At 44.6% G+C, this 13,446-nt stretch overlaps 1 protein-coding gene across 1 annotated transcript in view; it reads left to right on the top strand.

Moving 5' to 3' along the window:
* Window positions 1-13,446, top strand: part of ALDH3B1 (aldehyde dehydrogenase 3 family member B1) — a 75,150-nt gene that overhangs the window by 45,286 nt on the left and 16,418 nt on the right. Inside the window, exons 7-8 of the mRNA XM_030222639.1 lie at window positions 2,301-2,687; window positions 9,278-9,444. Coding sequence (XP_030078499.1) covers window positions 2,301-2,687; window positions 9,278-9,444 — 554 coding nt within the window. The remainder of the gene's footprint in view (window positions 1-2,300; window positions 2,688-9,277; window positions 9,445-13,446) is intronic.

A 13,446-nucleotide genomic window follows, 5' to 3' on the forward strand; every position in this document is an offset into this window, starting at 1 on the left:
TATTTAGGTTTTGCTCACACCTTTTTCAGTAGTAGCTCAAGGTGAGTTACATTCAGGTACACTGGATATTTCTCTGTCCCAGGAGGGCTCACAATCTAAGTTTGTACCTGAGGCAATGGAGGGTTAAGTGACTTGCCCAAGATCACAAGGAGCAGCAGAGGGATTTGAACTTGCCATCTCTGGATTGCAAGACCGGTGCTCTAACCACTAGGCCATTCCTCCACTCCACTGGTTAAATTCGTTTGCCTTATTCTTGCCAAATTTTAACAGCAACTATTTCAAAGGGTACTTAGCTTAAAGAAGCAAGCCACTCTCCTGTCTATTCCTGTTATCTTGACTGTGGTCAACGTTGGCCCCTGTTTCGCCACTGCTGCTTCAGAAATCTTCTGCTCAGTGTGCTGCTGCGGCTAAGAAAGCAAATAGAATGTTAGGTATTATTAGGAAAGGGATGGAAAATAAAAATGAGGATATTATAATGCCACTGTATTGGTCCATGGTGCGACCGCACCTAGAGTATTGTGTTCAATTCTGGTCGCCGCACCTCAAAAAAGATATAGTGGAATTAAAAAAAGGTGCAGAGAAGGGCGACGAAGATGATTAAGGGGATGGGATGACTTTCCTATGAGGAAAGGCTAAAGCGGCTGGGGCTCTTCAGCTTGGAGAAAAGGCGGCTGAGGGGTGATATGATAGAGGTATATAAAATGAGTGGAGTGGAACAGATTGATGTGGAGCCTCTGTTTACATTTTCCAAAAATACTAGGACAAGTGGGCATGCGATGAAGCTGCAGTGCAGTAAGTTTAAAACAAATAAGAGAAAAATTTTCTTTACTCAGTGCGTAATTCGACTCTGGAATTCGTTGCCGGAGAATGTGGTTAAGGCGGTTAGCTTAGCAGAGTTTAAGAAAGGTTTGGACAGCTTCCTGAAGGAAAAGGCCATATAGAATGTTATTAAATGGACGTAGGGAAATATCCACTATTCCTGGGACAAGCAGTACAAAATGCTTTGCTCCGTGGATCTTGTCAGGTGATTGTGACCTGGATGGGCCACAAAGTCTCCCTCCTGGAATGGGTAAAAACTTGGCTGCTCTGTAATATAATAACAGATATGAGCATAAAAACTCAACTGGCTCATTCAAATTGCCCAGTTATATCCGTCCCCTTTGCTAAGGATACATCCCAGATATCAGCCATAGAGTGTGATGGCTTGTAGAGATTATCTCTCTAGCACACTTTGCCTTCATCCTTTGTATGTCATCTAGATTAGTGGAGCATAAAGAATCCCTACTTAGTTTTCACCCAGAACCTCTTCCTTTCTGTGCCTAATCACAAAAATGCTGCCCAAACAGCAGACTTCCTCAGAGCTGCCAAGTTACCCATTCTAGGAGGGAGACTTTTTGGCCGGCCCAAGATTTCTGCCAACCTCATTCTGGTGCATTATGGGACCTGCAGCACTGATTTAAATGGATAGAATCATGGACTACAAATACTACACTGCTTTGGGATGTATGTTTAAAACCAGCACCAGCCGAAAAGTCTCCCTCCTGGAATGGGTAACTTGGCAGCTCTGCTTCCTAGGCTCCCTGCACAGCCCGCCAGATGGACAGACCAAGACAAATGACAGGGGGAGAGAGGGGAGCTGTTGGTAAAAATAATGCACAAGGAGCAAACCTTTTTCAGAGGAAAGGGCGCTCAAGAGCAAATTCTTCATGGAGGCAGGCTTAGGAGCAACATCAGAAAATACTTCTTCATGGTTTAAGAACATAAGAACAGCCATACTGGGTCAGACCAATGGTCCGTCTAGCCAAGTATTCTGCTTCTAGCAGTGGCCAATTAAGGGCACAAGTACCTGGCAGAATCTAGAGTAACAACATTCCAGAATTTCAAAGAGTAGCAAGATTCCATGCTACCAATCCCAGGGCAAGCAGTGGCTTCCCCCATGTCCATCTCAGTAATACACTATGGACTTTTCCTCCAGGAACTTGTCCAAACCTTTTTTTTTAAAACCCAGCTACGCTAACCGCTGTTTCCCAGCAGAGGTGGTAGAGGCAAAATCCAAAACAGGGTAACTTGAGATACGTACAGACTAGTTGTGATAAAGTAAGTGGAGAGCCAGAGATCAACTGAGGACTGTGGCATTGCACCAGGGAGTAAATCAGGCAGAGACTGATGGTTTAATGGCTCTTATTCACCATTACATTCTGTGATGGTCCTGTGCAAGCTAACCATCACCTATGATCATAAATGTGATCCTAGTCCAGTGTCTATCTTGTGTTTGTGACTTTCATCTGTTTCCTGTTCAGGGAGCCCAAACGTGGGAAAAATCGTTATGGCAGCTGCGGCGAAGCATCTGACACCAGTGACACTGGAGCTGGGCGGCAAGAACCCCTGCTATGTGGACAAAGGTGTGGACCTCTACAACACTGCCAACCGCATTGTCTGGTCACGCTTTTTCAATGCTGGCCAGACATGTGTAGCGCCTGATTACGTACTCTGTGACACCGAGACACGGGATCAGCTTGTGCCGGCAATGCGGGACAGCTTGGAGAGGTTCTATGGAAAGGAGCCACAGAAATCACCTGACTTTGGCCGCATTATCAATGAGAAAAACTTTCAGAGGTTGAAGGAACTACTCGGAAATGGGACAGTCGTTATTGGGGGACAAACAGATGAAAATGACAAGTACATTGGTAAGGGCTAAATCCATAGTTCCACGGGTACATATGGCCTAATCTAAGCTCAATTACATACATCAAATAGCATGATTATTAAATATTAATTTTGTACCTGCTAAAGACAAAGTGCTCATTTTCAAAGCACATATGTGAACCTATGTAACTTTGTAAGTCTATGTGCTTTGAAAATGAGCCTCAAAATGTCACTCGTTTATTGCTCTGGCAGGGTGGAGGCTGCATTGCCCAGACTTCAGGTTGCATCATTCAGCACAGGGGTATGTCAGCTTATACAGCAAAGAGGTTCACATCTGTCACAGGTCCTATGCCACCTCCATCTGTTGGTAAGACAAGGACTGCCGAGAGACAGAGCTGGGCCCGAGGCAGGGCCAGTGCAGCCGCCCCCACCCCCCACCCTCTTACTGTGCGTCCTTCTTCCTCGGTCTGTCACTGTCCTGCTCGTGTGTGCTGGACCCTAGGTTATTGCGTTAACACAATCACCCGAGTCCCGACACACAGGAGCAGGAGAGAGACAGACCCCGGCGCTGGGCTTCCTTTGGAGGTCGGGCCTGAGAATCTTGCCCTCGCAACCCCCTATCAGCGGCCCTGAGTGAGCCTGGAAAATTGTATGCCGCTTGTGTAATCTTAGATGATATCAAGCTGAAAGAACCATATTAGAGTGGGCAAATGTTTTAGCTCAAGGCTAGGTAGAGTATGATTGATTGAGGCGGGGATAGTGCTGGGCAGACTTATACGGTCTGTGCTGGGGCTGGTGTTGGGAGATGGGGATAATGCTGGGCAGACTTATACGGTCTGTGCCAGAGCCGGTGGTGGGAGGTGGGGCTGGTGGTTGGGAGGCGGGGATAGTGCTGGGCAGACTTATACGGTCTGTGCCCTGAAGAGGACAGGTACAAATCAAGGTAGAGTATACACAAAAAGTAGCACATGTGAGTTTATCTTGTTGGGCAGACTGGATGGACTGTGAAGGTATTTTTCTGCCGTCATCTACTATGTTACTATGAGGTGTGGGCCAGTGGGATACTGCAGTGTGAGGAGTGAAGAGATCCTTAGTATTCTCCAAGCCAGATCCAGAGATGCCAAAGATGCCCGATCTTTGAGAGGGAGATTTTAAGCCATGCCCTCAGCTCTGCCCACTCCACCCAGCCACACTCCCAGACTGCCCCACTTCACCAAGACATGCCTCCAGACCCACCTACTTCATCTCCTAGCCCCACCCCTTGACAGACCTTAGCCCAGTCACCTCCCTCTCCAGCAGTAGGAGACACCTTAATTACAATTACAATAAAACTTATATTCAGCTACAAACCAAATTCTGGATCAGAGCAGATTACAATGTTGTATAAAAGAAGCTAGGCCAGCCCTAGGAAATAATATTATCCTAAACCAGTACGTTTTTTTCTAATGAAAGAGGTGCCGGTAATCAAATGCCAGGCCACCCTTCAGGGGTCGGGTGATCATTGAGGGACCCACCCCACAATAGTCAGGCCCCCTGCAACCAGTCACAGAATCTATGACAAGGCAGAATTGGTGTGTAGAGCCTGAGCTCTTTCATTAAAACTTGGGGACCATGAGTCAATTTTAGCAGACAATGGAAAAGGTGCCGGTACTCAGTACCCCCTGAAAAAAAAAGCTCTGTCCTAAACATACAGTGGGGGAAATAAGTATTTGATCCCTTGCTGATTTTGTAAGTTTGCCCACTGACAAAGACATGAGCAGCCCATAATTGAAGGGTAGGTTATTGGTAACAGTGAGAGATAGCACATCACAAATTAAATCCGGAAAATCACATTGTGGAAAGTATATGAATTTATTTGCATTCTGCAGAGGGAAATAAGTATTTAATCCCTCTGGCAAACAAGACCTAATACTTGGTGGCAAAACCCTTGTTGGCAAGCACAGCGGTCAGACGTCTTCTGTAGTTGATGATGAGGTTTGCACACATGTCAGGAGGAATTTTGGTCCACTCCTCTTTGCAGATCATCTCTAAATCATTAAGAGTTCTGGGCTGTCGCTTGGCAACTCGCAGCTTCAGCTCCCTCCATAAGTTTTCAATGGGATTAAGGTCTGGTGACTGGCTAGGTCACTCCATGACCCTAATGTGCTTCTTCCTGAGCCACTCCTTTGTTGCCTTGGCTGTATGTTTTGGGTCATTGTCGTGCTGGAAGACCCAGCCACGACCCATTTTTAAGGCCCTGGCGGAGGGAAGGAGGTTGTCACTCAGAATTGTACGGTACATGGCCCCATCCATTCTCCCATTGATGCGGTGAAGTAGTCCTGTGCCCTTAGCAGAGAAACACCCCCAAAACATAACATTTCCACCTCCATGCTTGACAGTGGGGACGGTGTTCTTTGGGTCATAGGCAGCATTTCTCTTCCTCCAAACACGGCGAGTTGAGTTCATGCCAAAGAGCTCAATTTTGTCTCATCTGACCACAGCACCTTCTCCCAATCACTCTCGGCATCATCCAGGTGTTCACTGGCAAACTTCAGACGGGCCGTCACATGTGCCTTCCGGAGCAGGGGGACCTTGCGGGCACTGCAGGATTGCAATCCGTTATGTCGTAATGTGTTACCAATGGTTTTCGTGGTGACAGTGGTCCCAGCTGCCTTGAGATCATTGACAAGTTCCCCCCTTGTAGTTGTAGGCTGATTTCTAACCTTCCTCATGATCAAGGATACCCCACGAGGTGAGATTTTGCGTGGAGCCCCAGATCTTTGTCGATTGACAGTCATTTTGTACTTCTTCCATTTTCTTACTATGGCACCAACAGTTGTCTCCTTCTCGCCCAGCGTCTTACTGATGGTTTTGTAGCCCATTCCAGCCTTGTGCAGGTGTATGATCTTGTCCCTGACATCCTTAGACAGCTCCTTGCTCTTGGCGATTTTGTAGAGGTTAGAGTCTGACTGATTCACTGAGTCTGTGGACAGGTGTCTTTCATACAGGTGACCATTGCCGACAGCTGTCTGTCATGCAGGTAACGAGTTGATTTGGAGCATCTACCTGGTCTGTAGGGGCCAGATCTCTTACTGGTTGGTGGGGGATCAAATACTTATTTCCCTCTGCAGAATGCAAATAAATTCATATACTTTCCACAATGTGATTTTCCGGATTTAATTTGTGATGTGCTATCTCTCACTGTTACCAATAACCTACCCTTCAATTATGGGCTGCTCATGTCTTTGTCAGTGGGCAAACTTACAAAATCAGCAAGGGATCAAATACTTATTTCCACCACTGTACATTTGATCAACATAAGACCAGAGCTGCCTAGGGGGCCGACCTACTCAGTGAGAAATCTAGGGCCCACCCCACCCATTGCTCTGCCCATCCCAACCCATTGTTCCGCCCCAGCACAGCTGATTCACAGCCAGCAGCAAAAGGAGTGGTCTTGTCCAGCAGCAACAGGAAACACCTTCATAAAACATCTCCTGCTGCTGTGGGATTAACAGCAGCATGAGATGGTGCTTTATGAAGGCATTTCCTGCTGCTGCTAGATGGGGAGGCCACTCAGCGGGAGATCCTGGCTTGTCGGTGGGAGTGCAGGAGATGATCTTCTAAAGCAGGAGTCCCCCACTTTCTGTAAGACCTTATGTCTTGCTGCCTTGTTTTATTAATGCTGATGGAAACTCCCACTGAGTTCTTGGCTATCCAGTGGGAGTGAGGGAGAAGACCCTCAAAAGTGAGAGTCTCACACTGAAATCAGGAGATCCTAGCATCCTCTCTTCTGTTCTCATCCCCAGCCTGACCTAGTCAGTAGCAGCATCCCCCTCCTACCTGTCTTATTATCACAAACTTCTAGCAGCAGGTAGCTTCCCAGTCTTCCCCTGAATGACACGATTTGTTCTTCGGCCTCACAGGGGGGTGGCTCTTTACCTCATCTGTTCTGACAATGCCATCCCTGAAGAACCCAAATGTTTACCTTTGGTGCTCATGTCTTGGTGCATCATCAAAAGTGGGCATTTTAGGCCTTGGTTTATTCCGTATGCCTGGAATAAACTTCCTGAGCTGGTACGCCAAGCCTTATCTCTGGCCATCTTCAAATCTAGACTAAAATCCCACCTCTTCGATGCTGCTTTTAACTCCTAAACCTTTAACTGTCCCCTATCCCTGATATGACCTGTCTGTCCTAACCCTTATCCCTTACTTGTCCTGTCTGTCTGTCATAATTAGATTGTAAGCTCTGTTGAGCAGGGACTGTCTCTCCATTTTCAAGTGTGAAGCGCTGTGTACGTCCGGTAGCGCTATAGAAATGATAAGTAGTAGTAGTATATCTAAAATCTGACCTGTTAACACTGGTTTCTCGGCTGCCCTGGAGACAAGTTTGGGACATGAGGAGAGGGCTGGAAACCATGATCCAGTAGGCTGGATCTGACCTGTGTTTGCCCATCCTGCATCATATGGTCTTATCTGTAATCCTTTTATTTATTTATATATATATATATATATATTTTTTTTAATACTAAATTTGAAGCACCATTAAATTACAGTGATGATACCACCAATTGCATTTATTTAATTAGAAACCAGCCTCAATAACTACCCCCAACCCCCCAGCAGCAGAGGGGTTGGGAAGACTTCCATGAGCTATGTTCTGCATGCTTTCTGCACTTGGAACTGGAGTAAAGCCAGGACTGGATCGGCTTGTCCTGAAAAAAGAGAATTGGTTAGTGTCCCTCCCATAGTATAATGCTCCAACTGCCATTCACCTACATGTGCTCATTCTGTACGAGAAATACAGATGGGAACATGGGTTTTAAAGGGATCTAGAAAACTTCCTGGAAGAAACATCCATAAATAGTTAAATATGGGGAAAGCCACAAGAAATGGATGCACTGTTTGAGATATGCCAGGTACTTTCTAGTGACCTCAACTAGCCACTGTCTAAGAGAGCACTGCACAGCTTATGTTCTGACTTGAGAGATTTATTATTATTATTTTTTTTGTTACATTTGTACCCCGCGCTTTCCCACTCATGGCAGGCTCAATGCGGCTTACAATATACAGGTACTTATTTGTACCTACTACTACTACTACTACTATTTAGCATTTCTATAGCGCTACAAGGCATACGCAGCGCTGTACAAACATAGAAGAAAGACAGTCCCTGCTCAAAGAGCTTACAATCTAATAGACAAAAAATAAATAAAGTAAGCAAATCAAATCAATTAATGTGAACGGGAAGGAAGAGAGGAGGGGGTAGGTGGAGGTGAGTGGTTACAAGTGGTTACGAGTCAAAAGCAATGTCAAAGAGGTGGGTTTTCGTTAAGTGACTTGCCCAGAGTCACAAGGAGCTGCCTGTGCCTGAGGTGGGAATTGAACTCAGTTCCCCAGTTCTCCAGGATCAGAGTCCACCACCTTAACCACTAGGCCACTGCTCAATCCCCAGTGCTTTATAATATATTGTACTGCTTGTGGTGGGCATTGTTTGTGGGCAGGGGAGCAATAGGTTATGGTATATCTTTCTGGGCAAATCCAAGAGAACAGGAGTAGCCTCCACAGGAAATGAAGACCAACAGCAAAAGTAGAGGCTGACAAATGGACAAACCAGCTTGGGAGATGATATGAAAAAGCGTTTATTGAGCCAATTTACATAAGGGACCCGACACGTAAATTAGCTCAATAAACGCTTGTTCATATCATCTCCCAAGCTGGTGTGTGTCCATTTATCAGCCTCTACTTTTGCTGTACATCTTTTTCTGGATCACATTTGTGTGAACAAACAGTTTTACTATCTATACAATAAAATGTAAGTGAGCATCTAAAGGATGCAAAATTCAGTCTGTACAAATATGAAGGAAACTGAAAGAAAATGCCTCAAAGAGCTCCAGAGACATAACCCTATAGAGCTATTGGCTCACAGTGATCTCAACTTGTTACTCTTCATCATAGGTGAAAAACCTCCCCATCTTTACCCTTCAAAATCCAAAGCTACTAAAAGTGCACTTATCTCAATGATGGTTGCGGTGTGTACGAGCTCAGACCTTCATAACACAGATCCCCAAATTGAACCAACAGTGGCCAGCGTTTCGCTTTGCTTCCTCAGGGTCCAGAGGGCGTCCCGGCCACTTTACAGAGATCCCAGAGCTTAAGTCAGGCTCAGCTGATGAAGGCGACCCAGCCACTGCCAAACTCAACACATCAGTACTGAGTTGCTCCTGATGGACTCGGTCAGGAGCGACTCCGGTACTGATGTGTTGAGCTTGGCAGTGGCTGGGTTGCAAATTTAGTAGTTTTGTTTAGCACAGTTTGTTTTTTGCACTGATTTTTGATGGACACTGTGTTTTGGATTTTGAAGGGTAAAGGTGGGGAGGTTTTTCGCCTATGATGAAGAAGAGTATAGTTCTAGAAATTGAGGTCACTGTGAGCCAATAGCTCTGTAGGAGCTCTTTATTGTTTTTTTTTCCCTACTTTTCCTTCGTATTTGTACAGACTGAATTTTGCATCCTTTAGATGCTTACTTCCATTTTATTGCATAGATAGTAAAATTGTTTGTTTAGTTAGTTATTTCACCTATACCCTGCTATATAATTTTGTAGTTGAATCTAAGCCACATTTAAGTTGCCATTTTCTATTTTTCCCACTGTAGCCCCCACAGTTCTTGTGGATGTTAAGGAGACAGATCCTGTGATGCAAGAAGAGATATTTGGACCCATCCTCCCAATCTTTACAGTTGAGAATGTGGAGAAGGCCATTGAGTTCATAAACCAGCGTGACCGGCCGCTAGCACTTTATGCCTTCTCCCCCGACAACAAGGTACCGCATAATCCTATAATGCCCTGTGTATCTTCTCCCACATTTATTTATTTATTTGTTACATTTATACCCCACATTTCCCCACCTATTTCCAGGCTCAGTGTGGCTTACAAAGTATCGTAAAGGCGTTTGCCATTACGGTTGATAACAAATACAAGATTGTGTTGTGGTCACATGAGGTAGAAGTATATTAGGCGTCATGGGGTTGAGGGGGAAGAGGAAGTAAATTGTCCAGTACAATCTTTGATTATGTTGTGCTGCTGGGTGTGGGGATTTATGTTGGATCGGTGGGATAAGCTTTTTTGAAGAGGTGGGTTTTCAATGATTTCCTGAAGTTTAGGTGGCCATGTATTGTTTTCATTACAAACTGGTGTCCGTTCCATAGTTGTGCGCTTATATAGGAGAAGCTAGATGCGCGAGTTGTTTTGAATTTTAGCCCTTTACAGTTTGGGTAATGTAGGTTTAGGTATGATTGTGCTGATCTGAGTCTGTTTCTAGTTGGTAGATCAATGAGGTCCGTCATGTATCCTGGGACTATGCCGTGAATGATTTTGTGGACTAAAGTGCAGATTTTGAAGATGATCCGTTCTTTGATTGGGAGCAAGTGCAGCTTTTCTCGAAGGGGTTTGGCGCTGTCGAATCACGTTTTACCATATATCAGTCTGGCTGCTGTATTTTGGGCGGTCTGGAGTTTTTTTGTGAGTTGTTCTTTGCATCCCGCATAGATTCCGTTGCAGTAATCTGAATGGCTTAGGACCATTGACTGTATTAGTTTACGAAAGGTATCCCTCGGGAAGAAAGGTTTTATTTGTTTGAGTTTCCACATTGAGTAAAACATTTTCTTTATTATGGTTTTTACTTGGCTCTTGAGAGTGAGGTTGTGGTCGATAGTTACTCCGAGTATTTTTAGGCTATCTGAAATAGGGAGTGTGTGTCCTGGGGTGTGTAAGGCTGTGGGTTTTAAGTTGTTATGTTGAGATGAGAGGATAAGGCAGTGAGTTTTTTCAGTGTTCAGTTTCAATTGGAATGAGTTTGGCCGGGAGTTCATGATGTTCAGGCCATCGTTTATTTCATTGGTTATTTCAGTCAGGTCATGTCTGAAGGGAACGTAGATTGTGACATCATCTGCATAGATGAATGGATTAAGGCCTCATTTGGATAAGGACTTTGCCAGTGGGATCATCATCATGTTGAAGAGTATTGGTGATAATGGTGATCCTTGGGGTACTCCACAGGCTGCTTTCCATGGTGGTGATATGTTTGAATTTGATTTTACTTGATATGTTCTGGTAGTTAGAAAGCCCTTGATCCATTTATGTACGTTTCCAATAATCCTGAAGTGGCCGAGGAGTCTTAGTAGTATATTATGGTTAACCATGTTGAATGCGCTCGACATGTCGAATTGAAGGAGGAGTATGCTTTTACCTATGGCTATTTCCTGTTTGAATTTGGCCAGGAGAGTGACTAGGACAGTTTCGGTACTCTGGTGGGAGCGGAATCCTGATTGTGAGTCATGTAGTATTGAGTGCTTGTCCAGGTATTCCGTAAGCTGTTTAGTAGTAAAATTGCTGGAGAGTTTGGTGACCAGAGGGATGGACACAACTGGGTGGTAGTTGGTGAGGTTGTTTGGTTTTTTTTAGTGTCTTTTGGTATTGGGGTAAGTAATATGTTACCATATTCCTTGGGGAAGAGACCTTGTTGTAGCATGAAATTTAGGTGGAGTGTGAGGTCGTCTATGAATCAGCTTGGGGTGAATTTGAGTAGATGACTGGGACATATGTCGAGTTTGCAGTGGGTGTTGGCGAATCTGTGAGTCGCTTGTGTAACTGATTCAATGGTGAGTAGATTGAATGTAGACCAGATACGGTTGGCTGGGTATCCACCCAGGATTAGGTCTAGATCGTCAAAGAAGTTTTCGATGTCAGTGTTGTGATGAGGAAGAGTGCTGCGTAGTTTTGTTATTTTGTCCTTGAAGTAGGCAGCCACTTCATCTGCGGATGGGATGTCTGTGTTGGATGTAGTGACCAGGGTGGTGTCCAGTAACTTATTTACAAGTTGAAATAGTTGCTTAAGATCTGTGTTATCCGGTCCAAGTTTAGTCTTATAGTAGGACCTTTTGGTTGTATAATTGCATATTTGTATTTTCTGTGTATTTGTTTCCATGCATTGAGTGTATTTTCGTTTTTTCTTTTTTTCCATGCTTGTTCAAGTTTTCTGGATTGTGTTTTGAGTTTTTTTAGTTCATCATTGAACCATGGTACCGAGTTTTGTCTTTTTGATATTCTTGTTTTTAAGGGTGCTATTTCGTTTAGTACACTTCTGCATCTAGCCTCCCAGTGGTTGAGGTAGTGTATGGAGTCAGTTTGTGTTGTCCATTCATTGTCATATACCTGTTGCCAGAATATTTGTGGATCTATTTGCCCTCTCGTAGTATAAGTTGTCTGTTCTAATGTACGATTTGAGTCCTTTCGCCAATTTAAGGATGGGTTCAGTTTGTAATGATCAGTCCAAGGTGCTTCTGACCATTTGATATCTGTTAATGATAGGTTTTGATCTGTGGACAGTTTGTGTGAAAAGGTCCAGTGTGTGACCTTTGGTGTGGGTAGCTTGCATGTGAGGCCATGTGAGATCCCAAGACTGTAGGAAGTCTTTGCATACGCTTGCATTGGCTGAGTTGGGATCTTCTAGGTGAAGGTTTATGTCGCCTAGTATGTGTATTGGAGTTGTTTACGCAAGTGTTTGAGATAAAATCTGTGAAGACAGGCTGGCTTTCGTGCCAGTTACCGGGCGGTCTATAAAACAGGACGCAGGTCAGTTGATCAATCGGGGATTTGTTTTGGATTCTGAATGAAGCAATTTCTAGTTCGGGTGTTAGGGACTCGGCAATGGTTTCGGTAATTAATTGTTCTCGGTAGATTAACGCGATGCCTCCACCTCTCTTTTCCAGTCTGGTCCAGTGAGTGATTTTGTAACCTGGGGGGCATAGTTCGAGGATTATAGGGTCCTTTTGATTGTGGATCCATGTTTCGCTGATGAAGATAAGGTCGAGGTTTTCTGATTTAATCCAGTCTGATATTGTTGTTGTTTTGTTAACTACGGACCTAGCATTAATGTAACCCACTTGGATATTTTGGTATTGGGTTGCTAGGTTAGGTGTTGTGTGGATTCTTGTAAGTTGTCGTTCGTTGGATGGTGTCTGTTGTGATATTTCCTTCCATTGCTTTGGTGGTGACCATAGTGGGATAATCTTCCTTCACTTTGGCTAGTATCAGGTTGGTGGAGTGTGGAGTACCATATGATCCTACTGAGGTCTTCGTCCCACCGCCCCAAAATTGGGTATTTGAGATAGTAGTGAGCCTACCAGAAGAATACTCGGATTGTGACGCCAGGGGAAGCGGAGAACGGACTGTGTAGGCACAACGGACTGCCTGAAAAATAGGCACCAGCGGAAGTCTGTTTGGGGGAACAGTTGCTGCCCTGGTGCCCCACTTAGCTATGCCTCTAGAGCCTACATATTGAAGAAAGCTCTCAGCTTTGTCATGGGGTCACCAGCCAGCTTTTTTTTTCAGGTCTTACCCCTTTGCACATATAGACTTGTAGCTGATTCCTCTTTAAGGACTACAATTTGCTATATGCTGTGGGATAAAAATAGTATTGAGTGAGCCAATCCTGAATGCTAGAAATCAATTGTATCCCCCATTTCCCCAGTGCTAAGTGTCAAGTGATGGCCCCATGTTGGTTTTTTTACTCCCCACCTAATGTATTCTGAGACTTACAAACAGAGGAAAATGAAGCCAGATAAAGACCATATAGCTCACCCGGTCTGCCATTCCATACCCTCTACTGCCCCTTCTTCTTGTCTGTTTTAAAACTAAGTCTATCTACTTTCCAAGAATGTACTTTCAAAAGAGTTAAAAAGCCAGGACTGGGGTCATTCATGAAAAAATAACATCCAGATAGTCTGAGAGAAAAAATAACAAATGGAGAAAACATGCAGAGCGT

This window comes from Microcaecilia unicolor, chromosome 1 (genome assembly GCF_901765095.1).
Source record: "Microcaecilia unicolor chromosome 1, aMicUni1.1, whole genome shotgun sequence".
Taxonomy (NCBI): domain Eukaryota; kingdom Metazoa; phylum Chordata; class Amphibia; order Gymnophiona; family Siphonopidae; genus Microcaecilia; species Microcaecilia unicolor.